At 38.1% G+C, this 23,046-nt stretch overlaps 2 protein-coding genes across 7 annotated transcripts in view; one reads left to right on the top strand and one right to left on the bottom strand.

The window, feature by feature from the left end:
* Positions 1–206: 206 nt before the first annotated feature.
* Positions 207–18,454, bottom strand: ODR4 (odr-4 GPCR localization factor homolog). Of its 4 annotated transcripts, none has more exons than XM_075038704.1 (14): positions 18,053–18,454; positions 17,108–17,242; positions 16,539–16,670; positions 16,004–16,099; positions 14,752–14,858; positions 13,993–14,029; positions 13,729–13,869; positions 13,012–13,107; positions 12,423–12,488; positions 10,926–11,054; positions 10,150–10,240; positions 8,340–8,525; positions 3,220–3,312; positions 207–2,017 (listed from the first exon to the last, which is right to left on the bottom strand). In XM_075038704.1, the coding sequence occupies exons 2-14, from the start codon at positions 17,204–17,206 to the stop codon at positions 1,950–1,952; spliced, it is 1,341 nt and encodes a 446-aa protein (XP_074894805.1). In that variant the 5' UTR covers positions 17,207–17,242; positions 18,053–18,454; the 3' UTR covers positions 207–1,949. The 4 variants fall into 4 exon arrangements, with proteins under 4 accessions (XP_074894805.1, XP_074894803.1, XP_074894806.1 ...); XM_075038702.1 differs by having other exon boundaries at positions 18,089–18,454; XM_075038705.1 differs by having other exon boundaries at positions 17,957–18,073.
* A 151-nt stretch (positions 18,455–18,605) lies between these two features.
* The window catches only part of TPR (translocated promoter region, nuclear basket protein), a 45,954-nt gene continuing 41,513 nt past the window's right edge, over positions 18,606–23,046 (top strand). For all 3 annotated transcript variants that reach the window (XM_075038701.1, XM_075038700.1, XM_075038699.1), the window contains exons 1-3: positions 18,606–18,816; positions 20,537–20,641; positions 21,098–21,171. In XM_075038701.1, coding sequence (XP_074894802.1) covers positions 18,666–18,816; positions 20,537–20,641; positions 21,098–21,171 — 330 coding nt within the window. In that variant the 5' untranslated portion in view covers positions 18,606–18,665. The remainder of the gene's footprint in view (positions 18,817–20,536; positions 20,642–21,097; positions 21,172–23,046) is intronic.

Here is a 23,046-nt window from a genome sequence, read left to right as displayed (position 1 = left end):
CCTCAAATTGGAAAATTAGACTTCCACAGATCCTTGATAGCTAGTTAGTTATAAGCTGAAGGATTAATTTGACTGCCTGTAGAAACGCCATAAAGAAAAGGTTCATTTACTAAACACTGAATAAGCTTGCAGGGCAGAAAGAAAAACAGAGTTCTTTGCTAGGGAATAACACCTCCAAACAAACTCTAATTTTTAGACCACAGGTGCTAACCAAGAACTACTGGAAGACTGTTTCATGACAATTTTCTTCTCTGGTGTAAGATATTTAGCATCTCAAATGTTCTTCATGTCTATGGCTGAGTTTCAAGTAACAGGCAACTACAGAATAACCGTTTTGTATTTTACCTTCGAAAGCATACTCCCCACCCCCCCAAAAAAAAAGAGAAAAAAAAAAAAAGAGACAGAGACAAAAGACAAACTTCTTTCTTCTCATTACTCCCCTGTTCCTCCTTCTAATAGACTTTAGCAGAGCAATTTTTAAACCAACCATATTTTGAAGCACATTGCAAAATTCATCTTCTTCTGGACAGCACTCAACCTCTCCTGGAATCAACTGCTTCTGCATAATGACATCTTGCCTATTGATTCCACCTGTTTGCACAGAATAACATGCATCTATAAAACATGCAGCAGCTGAAAACAGTGCCTCCATTACAACATTCACTTTCCTCTCAGAGGCCCTACTTGAGCAATACTAAGCACAAAAGATCAACACTGTGTTCCAAAATAGTTACTATACTAAAAGCAGCTCTTTCTCCAAACATGTAAAAATGGAATACCCAGATGAGACAATAGTATTTAAGACACCTTTCTCATAGTTGCCTTTTATTAAAAGTATCCCAGCACATCCTTGATTATGCTTTACAACCAAAATGTTTATGTTTTTTCTTAGTGTTCCAGTGCCTTTATACAAAAAAGAAATTTGCAGTGGTATTAAAACACCCTAAAATCTGGAATTCTTTTCTATTGTAGTTTAGATCCAAGTAAACATCACATTTCATGCACAAATTATTCTTTACTAACCTTACCAGAATTTTTCCCTCCTCCCACTCTCCTCATGGCAAGTAAACAATCATGTTATCGCCTAACATACCCAGGAGAATATCTCATAATCAAGAGCTATCTGTTTATAGGCTAAAAATCCTGATTAGCAAACAGTTTTTGACAACTTGCATCCATCTACAAGTTAATCCACAACGGCTGCCTAGATGTAGCTGTTGCTGAAATAGTTAATATTCCAAGAGAACGATGATTGAATCGGAGCTGGACAGAGAAGTCCTTATGAGTCACTGAGGAAAGGGTGGTGTATACACATCTCACAAGTTCTATGCATTTTACTCACTTCTGAGTTCTCCAGGTCTTGAACTAAGGTATTTACAGGCTGAATTGGTCTAGTCTTGAAACTACGAGAAACTATTTGTATACCTATTATGCTAGTTAACCAATATTATCTAAACCAATGCATATGGTGAAATGCTGGCTGCATTAAATCTAATTTTTTCCCCAATTAACTTTAATGAGATAAGAGTTCTCTTAGCAAAGGAACCGTTAAAGGAAGAATTGTCACACCAGGTAACTATGCTAGTCTTACCAATAGCCTGAAAAACACCAGTGATAGCATTTTGCATTAAAACAGCAAGTAGGAAGAAGTTCTACATTTACTTAAGGGATCCTTCTAGAAAATAATACTATTATTCATTTATACAAAGCAACAGGGTTAGTTTCTTGTAAACTTGATTCACCTTCTACTTGATACTGTAACTGCATGATTCTACTTGATACATAGTAAGTGCATGCTGGAACAAGGTAACTGAACCTATCATTACAATTTATATTGTACATCTAACTGGCGATATTTAGGCAACAATTCTTAATTACTAATATATTAAACCCAGATGTTTCCATCTTGTAACTGGCCAATACTTCCATGAAGCTCCAGTTGCTTGAGTTTAATCACTGAAGTAATTGAAAGAGAAGATCGATGCAAAGACTGCAACAGCAGCTGCTATTACCACACCTAAAATAACAAAGGAAATGCATTCAGTGAGTGACAAGGGCAGCACAGTCATCAGCAGCTAGGGTGTGGAGGGCAGGGTCCAGGTGAATGGCAAGCAGGAGGAGAAATAAAAGCCACCCCAAAAAACATCTACCACTGTGAAGCCTAAATCTACAGCTACGATGTCAGATAGTTAAATTATAAAAGCTCCACATGACATTTCTAATCAGAGCAGGATTCTTCCAGAAATCCAGATGACCACATACTTCTGTAGTAACTTGGCCATGTCCTGGCCCATAAAATAACGCACTGACTCTGCACTACTGCTTAATTCTAGGAATCAGGCTAGGAAAAATAGCAAAAATTTTAAGCTTTAAGAAACAAAAGCTATTAAGTTTTTTCTTGTCTGTGTTGCACTACATCTACTCTGTAAGTCTTTGTAGCACAACAGTCATTTTCCTGTTGATTAACATGCTTGTTACTGATGCAGCTGAGAAGATGACACAAAAAACCAGAACACCTGAGTGATGATTCAAGGGAAAACATTTTTACATCCAAAGCAAACACATATTTACTGCTACTACTCTTTAATCTTCCAGTTACCATGTTCTACTTCTAAGCATTAATAGAAAACAAAAGTTACTGTTTTGACGACTGAAGTGTATTTTAATATGAAAAGACAGTCAAAACTCACAGCAAAGAGAACTGTACTAAGTGCAGACAGATATCTGAGAGCTGGACTATGGAGTATCATGGAGAAGTTGTATTTGAAAGAAGAGTTCTGCGGCTGGTGTTCCCTGAATTATTGAGGCTGACAATTAGCACCCAAGCCCATATGTATTTGTCAGCTTCGGAAGAAGATTTGTGAGTCACTAGCCGATTTATGGATGCCTACTTGACAAAGCCATTCAACTGTGGTTTTTTTTTTAAAGTATGGAATTACAGAAGTGGTGGCTCTCCAAAAAAGAAATAAAGCTACATGAGCCTTTTTTATTGACTTGTAGGCTGAACGAATGCAAACACCGGTTTTGTTCCAACAGCAGGCTGTGGTTCTTTCTTCCCCAGAAACACCCTGCACCTACAATACTGAAATGGGGACTCATTTTAGAAAAGTATTGTATTAATCTCACCAGTCTATTAATAATGCTGTGGAATCTAACAGTACTGAAAGGGGCCATTATAATTTCTGGATTGCCATAGCAAAAATCAGGGAAGTAACGTACCCATATTTTGTTGAAGTTTCAACAGCAGTGTTGCTTTTGTCAGTTGTTGCTGTTGTGTGTCATCCATGTTGTCAGTAACTGGACAAATATCAACTGCATGGAAATCAAGTGAAGAAGTAAATATCAGGTGAAAAGCTAACAGTTGTGTCTTACAGTTGAATTAATGCAAAAGGCCAAGAACTTCCTATCAACTTTATAAAGTACATTTATGGTAGAAAGAACAGTTTATTGCAGTAGAAATGGTACAGTAGCAACAGCATAGCACTAAACTATTCCATATGGCTGGACGAGAAAAAATAAAGAGAAAAAATAAAGAGAAAAAATAAAGAGAAAAAATACATTTGGGAAGGAGCTCCTCTTCCAAAACTCATTTTCCACACCCTGCATCCAGAGTAACATATCCAACCCCCTTTACATAACCTGAGGAGAATTTCACTACTCTGAGCGGGAACCACCAAAATGAACCATTAACCACCTTCCAAGATCAAAGTCTTTCCTTCAAAGCCATCTGTCCAGAGTTCAGGCTACATGGAGGGAGCCCAGCATCACCTCCCTACCCAACAGCCATAGATGCTTTTTTTCAAAGCACAGAAATTCCTTTTTGAAGATCCGCTAAAAATACACTTGCAGAGCAGGCATAAAGGACACATTCCCCTTTGGAACAATTACTAAATCCTTAGACTGCTCAGCCAGGATGTGAGAGAGCTTGATTCTATTTCCAGACTGATGGGATTCAAATCTGTATCTATTTCCTTCCCAAAGATTTCCCTAATCACTTGGCTATATCCAGCTTGTTAGAGAGGGGGAGGAGAGAAAGAAGGGGATTAATCTTAAGTCCTCTAGCTGCACTTGTTCATGTATTCAACATAGAGCAAGCATGCTTTGGACTACCTAGTTCAGTGATAAGGCTGCTTGATGGTGGTAGGCCAAAGGTCTTCAATTTGCATTCTTGTTCCCAGGATAGTTTGCTAAGGCATCACTTGCCAAAAGTTCTGACTACAATTCAGTAGCTACTATTGCAGACATCTTCTGGACAAGTAAACAGTAGGAGAAAGTGTTTGTGCTATTGCAGTGAGATCTGGATGTCTTCAGAAAGAACAGAATGGGCATGCTGAGATAAGAAAAAAAGCCTAACAGATTGTTCTTGTCCAGAAGATGAAGAAGAAAAACCCACAGCAGTACCAGATATCAAGTTTTAGCAGCCCATGGAACACTGATCTAAATGAAAACAGATCTCCCATTCCCAGAGTGGGGCTGTCAATCACCTATAAATTACAAATTACATAGTTGAGTAATAAGGCACACCCCTTGTATGACTCATACGAAAATGATTCATGGAAAAGTACTTTCTCTATCATATCATTAACTATGGGGGAAATGTATAATCTAGATATGTGATCAGAAAGGTTGCTTCTGTCATCTAAGGTGAGTCATGTGCATGATTGTCTTCAAATTCTTTTTAAGTCAAACTTGCACAAGATCTGTTGTTACAAAAAAGCACTCAAGCTAGACATTTAGGATCTGTCTTTAGCCATTTTTATCCTGAACCCACTGACTTTGTATACGATGTACTACAGAAGAGCAATTAATAACTGTCTGATACAAAACTTACCAGGCTAGAAAGATACATAGATAAACACACAAATATATATGCACACATTAAGCATAAACATGGCTTTGAGATCTCCCTGCAAGCTGCACATACATGTAAAATAAAAATAAGGACACAACATTTCAATGCAAGGGGTGCTTTTTTGAAGATAAATTATCAAATATCTCTGAAGCCCACTGGTCCACAATGAGGCCGTAGTTTCATCGTTATTTTTTCTGTGCAAAGGAAAACACACCCTCATCTGCCTAAATTATGAGCAGATATCTTCAACTACAGTAAATGAATTATTAATTGTTGCAAGATAGCTTTTTAAGTAAGTATCTTAACTAGCACAGTAAGAGCACCACATTCTCTCCAAACTACAACGGTTTTCAATTCCCTAAAACAACATAACACTTTTAGAGAAGCTGACCACATTTCTTGGGTCACCTCTGAAGTCTAGATCCAGCAGGTTTCTTCCTGCTTTAGTTTTGATGAGCAAGTAGGATAGTTTGTGCCCTCTAACTTTATGTTTCTTTGCACCTTTGTAAGAACTGTTGCACATTTCTGAAGGTAACTTTTGAAGCTGCACATCAAGGCAGCAATGCTCGCTTGCTCGGGGAAAAAAAGAAAGAAAGAAGAAAAAAGAAAAAAGAAAGAAACATCTTTGAGCTCTTTAGTTACCAAAGGCATTTTTGTCATTAAGTTATGGAAGACTTGCATATGATGCAGCTGTAGTATAAATCACACAAAGAATTTTTAAAAGCAGATGCTTTCTTGTACCAATTATATGAATCCTTAATTCTTCATTAATTCTTCAATTTGTTAACAAAGATAGGGGAGTGATTACCACTACTGAAGTCTTATTTATGTTTATCCACTCAGGGTATTTAACACACCACCACCACCACCCCCTGTACCAAGAAGGGGCATGGATTTAGTAACGCCAATCATAAAGGCAGAGCTATAAATTGCTTGTATTAAAGCACTAAATACCTTGACGCTACAATGTTAGAGCTATTTATATCTTTCAATTATAAATAGGTCAGGTTTTACTTCCTATTTTCCATGTAACAATTTTAAAGCATGACCCAGTAGTGACCTCACTGGAGAGTTGTACAAGGGATCAAGAGAACAAAAGCGTAGGAGACAGCAGCAGAGGCCATACTAAGCACACGAAACTGACCTTCTCAAAATATCTTTATTTCATATGTTTTGACTAAAAGCTGCTTAAAAAAATAACTCTTTTGGCTGTACTGATTAGATCCTCATCTTCTCAAGTGCATGTTTTAAAGAGCAACAAAAAAAGAAATTATTTCAAAAGCCTGCTCAAGTTCTTGAATTTTAAACAATTCTTTTTATCAGCAAACTTTCCCCAGAACTTCACTATGGATAGCATTTCCACTTAATTCAAGGTTGGTGCCTAAGACCACAGGAATCATGATACAAACAGAAAGGCTAATGTCAAAATTCACTACAAACCAATTTTTACACCATTACTGAATATTGACTATTATTAATAAAGATAATGCTAAGCTTTGAGAAACAACAAATGCTACCCAAATTGGAACAATGCACTGAAAAAGCCTTTACACAAGGGAAACCCCAAACTCTCATTGCGTCACAAAAACACATTTACAGCAATACTTAGACACTTCATACTAAAGTACCAATAAAAATCAAATTGCAAAATTAATGCTTTTCTTTACAACGCAGAACACTTTTCTTACACAGTTAACAAGTCTAATTTCTAAAACAGCCTTCCTGGCATCAATAAAAGCATATACATAAATCACAAGTTACTAACAGAGTAACAATGATTACCAGAATCTAACACTGTTGTGCTGAGAGCATTATTATCATCATCGCTACTAACAGAACCCATTTTACGGACAAATTTCACGGTGTTCACTGGGACAAGGCCAGTCTCAGTTTTGACCAAAATCCTCTTTGTATGTTTTCTTTCCTTTCCTCTGCTATGCACTTACTTAAATTTACTTTTTTTTAAAAAAAAAGAAAAATAAATCCCACACTCCTAACTCTATAACCAGCAAGCTACAAGAACATACAAACTCATTTTGTGAGCTACCTGGACATCATTTTATGCCTATTAATGGCATCAAATCTTTGTGACGTATTGCTGTTAGTCTAAATCATGCTTTCTTCCTACCTCCAGATCATACATCCTTACACAAGCAATGAAGCTAAACTGAATCATCTTCTCTTTCCCTCCCACACCTTTCTCCACTGTTACAGAAATATTAATTTGCTTCCCTAAGTTATACTAATTCCTTAAAGCTCAGTAATAATTAGCTTTAAGATTATAAAAGTTAACCTTATAATGCAAGAGAGATTTTTATTGGCTTTCCTGGTTTTGTTCAGGTTCTTGAGCTGTGTACATCTTTTACTTCTTGAGATAATGAATCAGATTCACTACTAACAGCTTTAGTTAAAGCCTGGGAAAACTGATCAATTTAGAAAGACATAAGAATTTATGGTTAGCTCTGAAATTAAGAATTTTATTATAAACCTGTAACCTGCAGCTCATTCACACTTATGGGGCAAAAAAGGGAATAAAAGAAATCTCTTTTGTAAGATCACAGGAAGTATTATTGGGAAGCATTTCAACTACAGGTTTGACTCCTACATTGAAATCAAAGTTGTTGGTGGGTTTTTTTCTTCCCATACAGGAAATTATATAAACCAGAAATATTCAGAAAAAAGTCAGTAACTAGGTTATAGCAAAATATTTGTATTAAAACAAATATAAAAGTCTTATAAGTTTATGAACTGATTATAAGACATGCAGTAGAAAAGGAAAAGCTCTCTCTATTTTCTTCCCATTTTGGGTGAATCAAAATTTCAGTTATGGGCACTGCATTTGATACATAAATTAAAACACTCAGAACAAAGAAAGGTACTTTGTACTTTTGAAAGGGTCAGGTTTTAGCATGACATCTTCCTGAAAGACACATTAGACTATATATGTATTTTTTAATATTTAGTGATAAAACAGTAGATTTGACTAAAGCTCTCAACTTCTTATTCTAGCTTATTCGATGTAGTATCAGAACTACTCAGCATTTAAACCAGCAAAGTTGAACTACTAAAAAAGTAATCAGAATATAAAGCTTTACAGGTTTTTTTTACAGTTTATTTGCTAATGTACGATCACCTTTAATTCATGTGCAGTGTAATGTATGCTAACCTTGTTAAGCCATATATTTATGTATCTACTGTAGTGCATGAGCTGCAACCACGATTGCATAGATAATGCAGTGAAAGAGCAAAATATCTGAGAGAAGAGAGAAAGGTCTGTTACAAGTCAAATACAAAAACTGCAAGAACCCTTACCACTTTTCACAAATATATTTAAGCTGTAATTAGATTGATATAAACCCTTAGAGCTTGATATGAAGTAAGCCAACCTTAAGCATATCCATATCTGGGTAAAACTGGCCTATGCCATTAGTCAACATTTTTGTAATCCATGATGCAGTCTATCCTGGTTCTCAGATACTGTATTTACCTGTGTTAATTTCCTCTGCTATATGGATATCTTCAGCTTGCACAGATTGATCCAACATCTCAACAAAACGTTCCTGAATTTCTCCAGTGGCCTCATCACCAAACTTATAATCACTGAGCATCACACTGGATCCAGCAACAGGGACAAACAGTCTTTGAGGTAAGACATGATACTCCCTCTCAAAACCTGAAAGAAAAGGGGGGAAAAATACCATCCAAATAAAAGCCTTGCCAGCTATGATAACATTCCTTATTAATCTCTGATCATAAGATAAAGCTATTGCAAAAGAACTGCTCAAGGTTTCCATGTAAAAATCCTGTTTTCAGGCATGGCTTGTTTCATTGTTTCTGTTTTATGAAAGTTTTGGCTGCTATTATACTGATTTATATTCTTACATTAGTCTCTCCAGAAATACCTGAGACCTCCAAAACAGACCATAAAATGTTAAACAGAACTTTTTTCATGTTTAGAATGACTAGAAAAGAACTCTAGGAAAGACTGCACATAAGAGTGTACACAAAACAGCACGATTTCAACACCACAAAGCATTGAAAACATTTGGCTGCTTTATGCCATAAAGCCACAAAGTACGGGTGCCACCTAAAGAGGAAATGGAAAACTGCATGCAATTGAAAACAAGTTTAAATCATGCAGGTTGGATAAAGCCAGCTAACACCAAAACAAACCATGTTATCCTAAAGTAAATAGTAATTCTGAACATGAATAATTTTTCCTTACACAATCAGTTGGTTTCCATTTCTCTTCTATTTTTTCTAAAATCACTATCGAAGATAGTATCTTTTAAAAGGCTTTTCTTTTATATAAGATCTTCAAATCAATATTTCAATTAACCAATAATATTTGGTTTAAAAAAAACAACAAAAGAACAAGAAGATAACTTGATACCATTGCAGTGACTCAAAGAAGTTTAAAGAATCACGCAGCATGAGCTAGGAGATCTGGTCTCAGCATATAACCCCTTAGTTTTTAATATAATCATGATAGGAAGTTTTATTTTCATCAGATCAATTTGCATTGTGTTCTGGTCGCTGCATGGTGCTCTGTTAAATTCAAGATAATGCAATCCAGCAATTATTCATGGTGCTGAAATAAGATGTATTTCTTTAAAAGACACAAAGACTGTAAAATAGTATTTGATGAAGAGAAAGAAGTCCAGGGGCAGAGATAACACAAAATATATATTTGTACAGTTAGTTAGAAAAAAATAATCAGGATACTTCTGCACATAATAATCACCACATATAATGCCATAATTAATTTAATGGAGATGAACTATTAAAACTTCAAAGCTCATGTCCACTATCATTTGTAACATAGGTGATATAAGAACATGGAAGGCCATGCCCAGCTGGTTCTTTTAATCCTACCAAGTTTTAGCATACTTGAATATTAATAGGAATACCGTACAGTGATTTAAAAAAAAAAAATAAAACAAACATAAAAATGTAAAATGTGCAACTTACAGTTAGAACTTCAGTGACGGGAGTTTCAACTACAGTATTTTTAAAAATTACAAAATTTCTGATCAGTGAGAAAGAAGCTGAAATTGCATTTTCTGGTCATGAGAACTGAACACAAACTTTGTATGAAAACTGGGATGCCAAAGAACCTTTCTGCACTTGACAAAAATTCTCATGATTCAAGAAAAAGTCAAGGTTGCCAAACAGAAATTATGCTATTTGCTTTCTATTCTGCTCTAACCAAACTGGAACTTCAGTACCCTAGCAGAATTTTCTACAAGAACCAAAATTCACTGCAGATGTAAGCTGGTTTTTCTCCGAATTCCTACTTTTTTTGTGAGGTCCTTCATTTATAATGAGATCTTCAAATAGTATTTCACAGCGATCACTCAATGTGTTTATTATATCTCTTTTCAAAGCCTGCAAAGACAAAGCGAAGACATCAGTAATATAAAAACCATTTGTGAAGTTTCTGACTAGTAAGAAACAACAAAAGAAGTCCCTTATAGGGTTTAACCCATGTTGAAAGAACAGTTTTTCCAGAAAATAAAAACTCTAAAGAGAATTTTTAAAAGTCCAATAAAGAGAAGCTAACATCAAAAGAATTAAAATCAAAAAAGAAAATAACAAAACAAAAATTAAAAGCTGAGGAGAATGTTAGTATTGTTAGAATAAGAACTGACAACTTCTAGACATTACTATTAAAAACAAACAAAAATAATCACAAGGCATTGACTCAATAACAGGAAAAAAAAATAACTGAACAAATAAATCTGTATTTTCCCCCTATACATACAAAAATATAGCCTGTAACCTTTTCTTAATTTTAAGAAAATTTGTCACAGCCTAATCACTTTGACAATTTGTGTAAAGTTTCATCATGGAACAGCCTTAGCAACAGGACACATGCCTGCTAAAAGTGAAAAAGGAACTGAATCAATCACACACACACAGATGGATTCTAAAAAAATCCATATGTTCAAGGGAATGAACATCTGAACACCAGTTTAGACCATGTTATTTTGGCAAAAAAAAAAAAGCAGTATGACAAATTTCTTGTATTTCATAAAAATGTTTCTGATTAACTAAAAAAACTTATCACTACCTGAATAGCTTCTTTAACTTTTGGCTTGTTGTTATGTACATAGGCTCTGCATTTCACAGCACCTTTGAGATTTATGGAACCACTGCAGACCTGGACTGTAGCTGTTGATCTATGACTTGAACCCTGGGACTGAAAAATAAACATGTTTCAGTTTTATCTTGTTACATAGGCACTTGCAGCATGAGTAACAAAAAACAGAAGTAGGAAATTAGTAGCATACCTTAAGATATTTACATATAGCCTGTTTTCCCTCATAATTAATTTATTTTTTATTTTTTTTTAGTTTTGTTAGTTAAGACTGAAAATCTCTCTCCTTTTCCATTATGGAGAATATATATACTTTTCCAGACATTCCATTTCTTGCAATTTAAATATTTGTGTCTATGAGACTTCTATAACTTTTCAGGCAAGTAGATTGTGGCTAATTAGTACTGCAATCTATAAATCTTTTTAAGATTTTTTTTTTAAAAGATGAAGTTTGTATTTTTACTATATAGTAAGCATAACCTGTGGTATCCTGAGTGTCATCTCATCAGTCAGTACTAAATTATAAATGTGGTCATATTTAGAACTGTATCAAACTGTTGCCTAGAAATATTCACCCTAATTACCAAAACAATTACTGCGCTGCATGAAGCACTCTAAGACAACACCTGGAAACACAGGGATGCATAACTTCCACATGAACTGCACAAACTATCTCTGCCAAAACAAAAAGCTTTCCTTTCTGAGGCAATTAACCACTGGAACAATGTAACAACAAAAGAAGCCGAGATACTCACCAAGTCTTTAAAATGGCATTTTATACATTTCTGGAAGTTTTGCTCAACATGACTTTAGAGAATCCAGGAACTACCTGACAAAACGTTATGGCCTGTGCTGTGCAAGAACAAAACAATGCCTGGACACACTTGGACCTTTAGGACCTAGACTGGTGCACCTAATTCAGGGTTCAAGTCAGCATAAACTTCGATAGAGAGGAAACTCCTGACACAGACCCAACAGCTCCAGCTTACGATTCAGCTCCCAGGGTCTGTACCTTAATCCAGAACTAGTGACTGAGCTTCTGATGAAATCATTCAAGTAAATGTCCATAGCTAGCCATGGCAAGCTGAAGTGTGGGGGTGATTCTGAACTTCAGAATGATGCGAAGTCACCTTGAAATCAATGTACGCAGGTATGTACAGGTATCCTACTATCAAATGAATTAGTTTAAAGGACTTTACTTCTATCACCAGTTTTTCAAATTTTCCTTGCAGCTGTACCGTGCAATTCTTAGACAACGTGGTTATCACACCACAAGAATTTTTGAAGACACAAAATATGCAGATCTGTCCACAATCAGTTTCACAGTCAATATCCATGGGGGGAAAAAAAAAAAGTCTTAGGATTAAGTAATCTGGATTTCTAGACAATAATTCAGAATGCTATTTCATTTTTTATTCTATTTTATAAGATAACAGCGAGGTTATACTTTACAAACCACTGAATACTTACCAGCTGTGTCAGAACCTTGACATCAGAAAACTGAGTGCTGGATTGAGTATTTCCTCTTAACTTTTTCTGAGGGAAAAAAATTCTTTGTGTCATGAAACAAAAAAAAAATATCCCAAATCAAAGTCTCCTCACTATGGTATAAAATGTGTCCTAGTTCACAGCTTTTAAGAAAGAACAATGGCATATAGAAAACAGCCATGAGAATATAAATACAAAACTAAAAGGAAATGAATGTATCAGCCAAACAAGGTGCTTCCACTCTTTGTTAAACATTTAGACATATGTAGGTCTTAGAAATCTTATCACCTACATTCACACCTTACTCATGTTGTTTACTGAGGAGACAGCATATAGAAAAATTTTTAGTCAGACTTCACATATAATTATTGCGTTCACATTGCCAGAAGAAAAACAGGCAATCTGCAGCAATGAAGATGGGAACACAAGCAGTCCAGCATATTAGTTACCCAAAATAGGCCAATTAGATCAACAAATGTTGTACAGAAGACATCTCAGTCAATGCTTTATCACACTGGAGGTTCTAACTACACATCTAACAGAGTTCAATTCCTTGTTATTTGGTACTCACCTGCCCTTCCAGTAGTTCTGTATCATCATCTTTAATTTGTCCATTGATCAGAAAAACGCTGTCTTCTATCTGTTTTGACCATCGATTTAACCCATTCTTTAAAAAAAGTAGAAACACAAAAATGTCATAATAGGTAAGAGAATTTCACTAAAACAGTTGGACAGTATCATGCTGAAATTATAGACAAACATGTTTCAACAGTTACTCAGAGAGAGTTTTAAAGTCTCTGAAAAATCTGTCTTATGTTTTTCCAAAGCTAAATCTTAAAACCAACAAGTTCAAAATATATCCATTAAGAAACAAGCATTTCAAAATATTGAAGTGCTACCCCAGGGATCTGATTTTTGTAGAGGGATGCAGACTACTGACAGTCAATTCATATTAAAAGTACCCCATACCTCTGTTCTAATTGGATGTAACCTTTCACTAGGTGAAGCAGGAGACTTTAGTTGGAATACTCATGACAACCGCCAAATAATTCTGAGCAAAGGAAACTGCCACATTAAGCACAGCAGAAGAAAAGCTATCCACTTTTTTTATACTATGAATGCTTCATAGTAACTTCAAATTACATTTAAAAGAGGAATAACTGCCAAACATTCTCCGCTGATTAGTCCTACTCCTCTACTCACACTATTCAAATCTTTCTCTCTCATTTAATTTTCAACAGAAATAGTGTAGACACCAACAACAAAACTGATGCAGCCAGTTAGTTACCTTGGTATTTTTCTCCAAGTCATGGTTCGGTGAAGTAGCAAGAAGTGGAATGTGAATATTAACATTTACTGTACAGTTCAAAGCCAACCAGGATGCAGACAGAGCACTCTGGTATTTCCAATCTGCTGGTTTAGGTGAGCTCTGAGAACAGAAAAAAGCAACAAAGAGTCTATACGAAACACTATATAACTCAAATAGAGATTTTTTTCTTGAAACTTTGCTTGTCATGCATTAAAAGCTGTACACACAGGATTATGAGCTTACCTTTGGATCTTGTACATCATAGGTTCGGCAAACTACTCTTTGCTACTTAAAGAAAAAGATCCAGTGAACAGCAAAAAAACCGAGTAAGAACAATTCACAATTAACTTTGTCCTTTACTTTACTACTGAAGAAAGTTCTCACCTTTCATTAGTGTAAAAAAAGTGGAAAAACATTTGACTGTAAACTCCAACTACCATAGTGATGCTATCCCATCTCTTACAAATATATTAAGATCAATAGGTATTCACAGGGAGAGCCACCAATGCACCAATTTGTAATTTGTCTTTGTCTCTCTCACCTCGCCATGGAAAAACCTTGCTTTCTCTCCTTGTATTATCTCATTATCAACAGACCCAGCATTTTTCTGCAGCACTAGTACAGATCCCACATGCCCACTACTTCCCCACTTCCATGTAGAATATCATTGGTAATAGCAAGCTCAAGAAGCTATACAGTTTTTTAGATGTTATCTTAAATTTACCCAAATCAAAACTGACTGGGGAAGGCATAATTTGATGCCACCACACAAACAAGCCTAACAGTAAGAAATTTTGAAATTATGAAAATTTTGCAAGGATAAGAGGGTCAATAGTCTTACTCATGGGTAATCAGAAAACTTCATGATTTCAACTTACTGATCTATGCCTATCTAAACTGAAACAACTTCTTCCTCGCAATTTATCATTTATTCAGAAATAACTACAGAAAAGAGGTTGGGGATAGCAGTCTCAATCAATAAAGCTTGTTTATAAAGGATACTTTCTTGTAGCAGAACAAATTTGAAGAGCTGCTCTTTCCGAGACCTCCTCCTCAGCAGGTTTCCAGAGTCTTCTTTTAGTCAAGGACTTCTCAACTGAGAAGATTAGCTAAAGACGAAAAAAGCATAATGGATTTTTTCACAAAAATAATGCATTACAATTTCTGGAAAATCGTCTTGTACTGAAGTTCTAAGTCCAAGCGATATCATAATTATGCATAAACAGGAAATACAGCTTCCATGTCACAAAATGTCACGTTAAAAGAACATTCAACAAAGACTCATAGGCAACCCCTCCAAAGCGAAAGTCACTTGTGAAATCTTAATTCAGCTTCCTTGTAAACCAAACCAAGCAACACACATTCACATATTCAACTTGTATGCTTTTCTCCTCACAAAAATATTACAGCTTTATATCTATCAGTTGAGGATCAGGAAAGACAGCTATGCAAAATAGCTACTAATTAAAAAAACAAACAAACAAACAAATTTTAATTCAGCAATCACTGATCACCTGGACACAGCTCACCTTTTTTTGTTGGCTACTAGTTTCAGTAATCACAACTGAGATGTGATTGTGTTGCACTGCCAAAACTGAATCTTGGACCTTAGGCTTTAGAACCTACTTGTGTTTAAATCATTCATCACACTTACTTTATGAAAATGATAAAATGAACCTACATCTACAGAACAGAAACTCAATGTGGCACTAGATGCCCCAATACTGAAAAAAAAATGCATTTTACATCTATCGGACAGCAGCACATTCTAAGTAGTTTTTAAATATAACCCCCCACACCTAAGTCAAATACTACTAGTTCTACACAAGATATCCATTTTAGAGAAATCAGAGCTGTAGATCTTTCACTACTATAAACATCTCTAATTCATTCAGACAAAAAAAGCTAACATGCTACCATTACTAGCAATTGTGCCACAAGGATTTAGTTTAACATTAACCTTGAAGATGTCTTCCTTAAGCCTGAATGTCCACTTCCAGTACATACAGTAAGATTTGCTATTACAGTAACAAACATCACAAGAAACAGAAAGTTAGCAAATACCAGGTGTGCTATAGTCCCATAGGACAACAATTTCTGATGTTTCAGTCTCAAAACCATACCTCAAACCAGAACATTTGTGCTTTTAGAAATAAAGCAACAAAACAACCATATATATTCAAGTCAATGATAGAAAATTACTCAGCTACACACCTAAAGATATTCCTGTCTTTCAACCAGGAAGTCTACTTACCTTGCGCAAAGCATTTTGACAATCTTTTGACAGTTCTGGAGTTGCAATAATAAATACACCTAGAACTAATAAGCCTCCAGGAAGCATTCTAGAAACCTTAAAAAAAACAAAACAAAACAAAAAACAAACAAACAACAAAAAAAAAAAACAAACAAAAAAACAAACCAAGAACATTAATAGGAATCAGAAATCTAGCAAGCATGTAACTTGATATATCAAAATTTTCTAATGACGCAAGTACGCATCAAGAGAAGAAATGAATTAAGCAAGACTGTTCTTCACTTATATGTTCCTCTGAAATGTCTAAACGCATCTTGAAAACGTTCTTGCTTCAGTCCTATCAAGTCTCTGTTTCATCACAAACTTTGAAAAAAATACAGGTATTTTGCTTTAAAATATCTGTGCCTAGCATGGTTAGGAAGGTTCTTTTACTTTGAGAAAAAGTCTTGAGACAACACAAGTGATGAGATAGTTTTTGTCAATCCTACTTCCTTTCTATTCCTCCCAAGCCCTTCATTAATTCACACCGTGCTACCTGACTGGCATGCGTAGTTATCCATTCTTCATCGATGGATGCCAGTTTTGAAGGACTGATGTTATCTTCCTTCTGCTCTTCCTTTGGAGGCGTTCGAACAGCCTGAATTACGTAGTCTCTTTGTGAGGAACACTGTCAAAAACATCAATATAAGCAAATATGCCATGAGGTTGATATCAAGTCTGAGACTATACTGCATAAGATAGTAACTGCAAGGGCTGCCTTATACTAGGTATTGTTAAACTCTGTAGTAATCTGTTGCAAAAATAATTCCCTCATGGTTTTTTTTTGCCTTTGCCTTAATGCCTTGTTCAGTGATAAGTTTTATTTTTATGATTTTAATCTCTTTTCTACGTGTTGTGTCTTTCACAAAAGGATTTTAAAAGACTTGGGTAGTTGGTTGACACTGCAAACCCTCTGGAGAAGTCTCTTCTGGTCATATTACCACCCTCCTGCATCATACAAGCTCAGTGTGATGTTAATAGGTTTATCCCAGATGATTAAGGCCAAGGGGGTTTTCCCCTATTAACATGAACAAATGGAACAGACTTCAGATATTACACACTTACCTGCCCTATTAACAGGCCAGTGACATAAGGCTTTAATTTTGTGCTGAGGTCTGAAAGATACTGCCCAATAGCTTCCTCAACAAAGTAAGTTCTACCCATTACTGCAGGTTTTAGACTAAGTACTGTAGTTTCAACCTACAAAACAAATAACGTATAAAGTCAGAGAAGTATATATACTACACTGGTTACATGAAAATTAGAGTCTCGCACAAAGATGCTGAATGGATTAATACTTTATCTGTCAACAAAGGCTAGTTAAGTAGCTTTACGATCTGCAAGTTTGATTTTTTAAATGAAAAACATAGTTCTCTATACTAGAGGAAGTATGTAACCCTTATTTGAAAGAAAGCTATTTTAAATACCTGCCACTGAAATGACATGGCAAGTAATGCAAGCAAATGCTAGGAAAAACATGTCTTCAAGCAACAATTTCTTGCTACATCATGTTTCATCAGAGGCCAGAACGTAAAGTGCGCATTTTTGCATTCACATTCCTCTTTGAGGAACTTGCTAAATTCCACACTTGTACTTAAACATGCCACGCAGATTTTTCATTCCAGTTCCTAAGGCATTAGAAGTACAGCATCTGGGGACTATCCAAAAGGCCATCCTTGCAGCTCCCATCAGTAGCCATGTGAAGCCAGGGCATGGGGACTGCCACTGACACCCCTCCCTTCCACGCAGACCTATTCTGAAAACTGCTTTACACACCGAAGACTTTCACAAAAACTAAATATGAGAAAGCGACGGGCATTCTGAGTCTCCGCAAAGGTGCCTGCTGGAGAAAGCTGCACAGGGACGGCAGAGCTGAAGCTCCGGACCAGGGCTTGGAGGAAGGTTGTCACCCACCTCACCTCAGCCCACCCAGCCGGGCCAAAAGCACCTCTGCACCCGCACTGGAGCCCGGCCCACAGCTCGGCGGTGGCTCCCGCGCAGCTCCCTCACCGCCTCGGGCCGCCACCAAGCGCTCCCCGCACTCGCCTGACGGCCGCGGCCGCCGCCGGGTCCCCAAGCTCGGCCGCCACCACCTCAGCGCTGCCGCCACTACTGCCGCCGTCTCAGCCGAGCACGGATGCGAGCCGCGTCACCGGCAGGCGCCGCTCGCGCGCCGGCTTAGGGTGATGACGCACAACAACCCAGACCCGAGCGCGGGAAAAGGGCGCTCAGAGGGAGAGCTCAGCGCCAACGCCGCCATGCTTTGAGTGGCAGAAGCCGTGACGCCTCCTCCTGCATCTCCCGGGTGCGCAGGAGGCCTTAGAAGGGCGAGCGGCCTCGTGGCGAGCTTCGAGACGAAGGCTTCGGGATTTCTGTCTCAATTTTAGCGGCCCTCATGTATCAACCCGCAACTCTTGCCTCACTCAACATGGCGGAAAGAATGGCCTTACCGGAAACGGAAGTGCTTAGTGGCGCGCCGCTCCTTGTCTGGAAAACTACACTTCCCATGATTCCGCGGGGGGGCGGCCCACCTGCACGCGCATGCGGCAATGCGGCGCCTGCACCCTTGGGCGCGTCGCGGCCGGTGGCGGTTAGGCCGGAAAGCGCAGCGGTTGCTTCCAAGATGGCGGCCGTGCTGCAGCAGGTACTGGAGCGGGCCGAGCTCTCCAAGCTGCCCAAGCCGGTGCAGGGGAAGCTGGAGCGCTTCCTGGCCGATCAGCAGAGCGAGATCGACGGGCTCCGAGCCAGGCATGAGCGCTTCAAGGTGGACAGCGGTGAGTCTGGGGAGGGGGAGGCTGGGAGGACGGGAACGGAGGTGAGGGGGCAGCGGGAACGGGGCAGGCCCCGGGCTGCTCCGTGCCGAGGGGGCTGCGCTGCCCAAGGGCTGCGCGGTATCCGCTCGTCCCGGTGCTCGGGCAGAGGCAGCGGGCCTGCGGCTCGGGTGCGAACGGGTGGCCTGGGGTCGGGCCGGGTGCCCCTTCCGCCGCCGCGCAATGTCGCGGTCCCTTCTGATGAGAGGAGGGAGGGAGGGAGGGAGGCTTGGGCCTGACGGGTCGTTGTTGTCTTCGAAACGCTTTCGGGGGGTGACCTGGGGCCTCTGAGGTGGGGGTGTGCGGCCTCTGGCTGGGAAGGGGCCCTGAAGTGGGGGGCATGCCCGCTGGCTGGGAAGGGACCCTTCAGTTGAGACCTGATAGGGTTTTTTCTCTCACTTTCGCTTGGTAAAAGGAGTCTGATTTGGGGGGTTTTTTTCTATTGCAAAGGACTATTCAGGGTTAAAACTACATTCGAAATGGGTTTAAAGAACAGCCTTTAATCACATTTATAACAAGCATTGGTATGCTTCAGGCCATGCTTTGATCCTAGTTGTGGAACAGAAATAACGATTCGTTTACCCAACTCTCAGATAGCCTTAGGTTTATACTTTTGCTGTTAAATTCCATGTTGAAGACCATAACCTCTCCATATAAAATGTTCCTGATAGAATCAACGTTTTTATATTGATTTGGAGGTTACTACATCACAGAAAAATAATACCAGTAGAGAACTGGAGTAGAGATGAGAGAAGAGTGTAGATGAGTGTAAGCGCTGGGCAGGCTTGTGAATATGAGTTAATTTATTGGGTAGGTGACATACGTCTGATGTAAACTTTACTTCCACCTTTCCTTCAACCTTTCTGTGTCTTTCATGATAAAAATCTTGCTAAAGTGAATTAATAAAGTGTACTGTAAATTAAGGTAGCCCACAGATTTTAGCAGGTTAGTCTCTTTCAGGTCCATTCTTCTTATATATGGCTGGAGGGGCAGCATTATTTGAAATTGTAAGATATGAAAGGAAGCATAAGATAAATAAAAGTTTTTCAGTGCTTCCTTAGAAGCGCACTGTGCCTGAGAGTGAGAATAGTTCTGCTTTTACTAAGTATTTTACAGTTAAACTCTATGACACAGTTACTGTTTCAGATAACCAAAATTTAGATGTAATTATTTTTTCCAGTGCTATGGGATATGCAGCATAGAGCACAAGAGTTCATTTTAAGAAGTGTTCATTAAAAATTTTCTAAATCAAATCTTTGATACCTAGGGTTATGTGGATTTTATTGTATGTGTATAGAAATATGCTACAGGTAAAAGAAGTTTTAAGTTGGTGAGACCACACTGCATAATTTGCTGATAAAATGTTCTCTAGCTACATCAATAATGTTACAGAACTATTAGAATTAGTTAGGCTGTTAATTTATGGATCATTGCTGGAAACATACCGCTTTCCACGCTAACAAAAGTATTTTAAACAATGTTAACTTAATGTGGAAATGTATCTTTTTTACCTTCAAAAATACTTTTTTCTCCGAATTCTACTGTAGTCTTATTATTTTTAGATATTTTCTTTATAAATACTGTTCTTTAATAAAGATGTCCATTAATAAGGATCCTTGATAAAGGTGAGAAAGAAAAAGAAATGTTTATTAAGTGAAATTGAGATAACATTGTTATTTTGCAGAACAACAGTACTTTGAAGTAGAAAAGCGTCTGGCTCAAAGTCAGGAGAGACTTGTAAATGAGACACAAGAATGTCAAACTCTCCGTGAGGAGCTTAAAAAACTTAGTAAGTATAACTGCACATTCTGAAGATTGGACAGGATATTAATTCCTTAGTCTAATGGTATGCTGAAACGCTTTAAGTTTTAAATAGGAGTTCAAAATCCGTCTATCAACTACATTTGTTATTTCTGCAAGTAGAGAGATGTTTTGCTTTTGTGTTCAAATCGGCTTTTTTTAAATGGAACTTTTGTTCTAATGGAAAAAAGAAACAACCTTGGTTTCTGATTTTTGTAGTAATAGTAGTACAGTGAGTTATGTATTGATCTTCACAATAAATGCCTCTACTCTAAGCATTGCCTTAGTTTGCCACAATACTACCTAGTCCATCCACAGCAAAGTCTTGAATTCTTTTTTTTCTTATGTTGTTAAGGGAAATTTTGGCTTAATTGCATCTGGAGAGTGAATTCTGTCATTATGTTACAGTGGAGGTCCCTCACTGCTATTTCTTTTTATCCAACAGATGAACAGTTGAAGTCACTGAATGAGAAAAATAAAGAACTTGAAGCTGCTCAGGATCGCAGTGCAGCCATTCAGGTACTGGAAGAGCCTGACAATAAGTTGAAAGGCTTTGGTTCACCTGTCTCATTGCAGAAAAGAATGCAATCAATTTCCAAACTGGGCCGTATCAATATCAGTATAAATATGTACTGGTGTATGTATTTACATGTCCGTATGGCTGTGCGTACAGGAAAATTGTGTGGATTTTTTAAGTAAATGCTGGTGGTTTAGTAAACTGAATTACAGGTGAACATATGTCAGAGTAGGTGCTTTTATTTCAGTCTGGATAGATTGTTTCATTCTAGCTGAAACCTGTTGTGAGGTGACTTTAAGCCGAACCTCAAAAATTGGACAAAGGTATGAAGAAGAGTTGTGGTTTTTCCACCATCCTTTCCCACGCTCTGGCACAGTTTACCTTGCATTATGCTCAAAAGTCATGGGGTTGCAGGATGAGTCACTTCCACTGACTGATCCAGCAGACCACTAATTTTGAAGCAGGAAGCAAAAACATTACTAGAGTGATTTCTCCACAATGAGAAGACAGATCTGATTGTTTCACCAGAGGGGCTTACCTGGGCCTAACTGAAGTGGTTTGTACTGACACCTTAGAAGGCAGAAGCAGTACTATAGCCTATAAATGATCCAAGAATATTGACTTTTATTTGATTTTTTTAATTGATTTTTTGCATGTGTTCATACTTTGGTTACTCTTTTAACTCTTATATTTAGCGAAATAAAACTGTTTCAGTGAAGTCTTAACTATCAAAGCTGTCTTTCAAAGAATATTAAAATTAGATGCAGTTTTGAACAGATCCGGTTGCTTCTTTTGGATTTCTATTAGGCCTTCAGTTCATTTCATCTACTCTAAGTTCAATGATTTTCATTCTAATCTTCATTCAAATACTGCTAGAACCAGAGGGAGTCTTGTGGCAGTCTGGACTTGTCTATGCCAACTGAAAAGCAAAGGCATGAAAACTACCTATTCAGTATAGAATCATAGAATCATTTAGGTTGGAAAAGACCTTCAAGATCATCAAGTCCAACCATTAACCATGCCACTAAACCATGTCCTGAAGCACCCCGTCCACTCGCTTTTTGAATACCTCCAGGGATGATGACTCAACCACTTACCTGGACAGCCTATTCCAATGTCTGACAACCCTCTCAGTAAAAAAAAATTCCTAATATCTAACCTAAATCTCCCTTGCCTCAACTTGAGGCCATTTCCTCTTTCCTATCTCCAGCCACCTGACAAAAGAAACCAACACCCACCTCACTACAACCCCCCTTCAGGCAGTTGTAGAGAGCTATAAGGTCTCCCCTCAGCCTCCTCTTCTCTAGACTAAACAGCCCCAGTTCCCTTAGCTGCTCCTCACAGGACTTGTGCTCCAGGCCCCTCACCAGCTTGGTTGCCCTTCTCTGAACATGCTCCAGCAACTCAATGTCTGTCTTGTAGTGAGGGGCCCAAAACTGAACACAGGACTTGAGGTGTGACCTCACCAGTGCCGAGTACAGGGGAACAATCACCTCCCTGGTCCTGCTGGCCACACTATTTCTGATACAGGCCAGGATGCCATTGGCCTTCTTGGCCACCTGGGCACACTGCTGGCTCATATTCAGGCAGCTGTCAACCAGCACACCCGGGTCTTTCTCTGCCAGGCAGCTTTCCAGCCACTCTTCTCCAAGCCTGTAGCACTGCATGGGGTTGCCGTGACCGAAGTGCAGGACCCGGCACTTGGCCTTGTTGAACTTAATACGATTGGCCTCAGCCCATCGATCCAGCCTGTCCAGATCTCTTTGTAGAGCCTCCCTACCCTCAAGCAGATCGACCCTGCCTCCCAACTTGGTGTTGTCTGCAAACTTGCTGAGGGTGCACTCAATCCCCTCATCCAAATCATTGATAAAGATATT

The sequence above is a fragment of the Buteo buteo genome, chromosome 10 (assembly GCF_964188355.1).
Source record: "Buteo buteo chromosome 10, bButBut1.hap1.1, whole genome shotgun sequence".
Classification (NCBI taxonomy): domain Eukaryota; kingdom Metazoa; phylum Chordata; class Aves; order Accipitriformes; family Accipitridae; genus Buteo; species Buteo buteo.
This window is presented reverse-complemented; position numbering and strand designations above follow the sequence as displayed.

What these genes read in the sequence shown, in the direction of transcription:
- ODR4 (XM_075038704.1), bottom strand. Translation starts at nt 17,206, where the DNA reads ATGGGTAGAACTTACTTTGTTGAGGAAGCTATTGGGCAGTATCTTTCA. An exon ending in GTCAAAATGCTTTGCGCAAG is followed by an intron (nt 14,859 to 16,003) that starts GTAAGTAGACTT and finishes TTTCGTCTTTAG; the next exon opens with CTAATCTTCTCAGTTGAGAA. An exon ending in TGAAGGACCTCACAAAAAAA is followed by an intron (nt 8,526 to 10,149) that starts GTAGGAATTCGG and finishes CTTTTCTTTCAG; the next exon opens with GTTTTGAGAGGGAGTATCAT.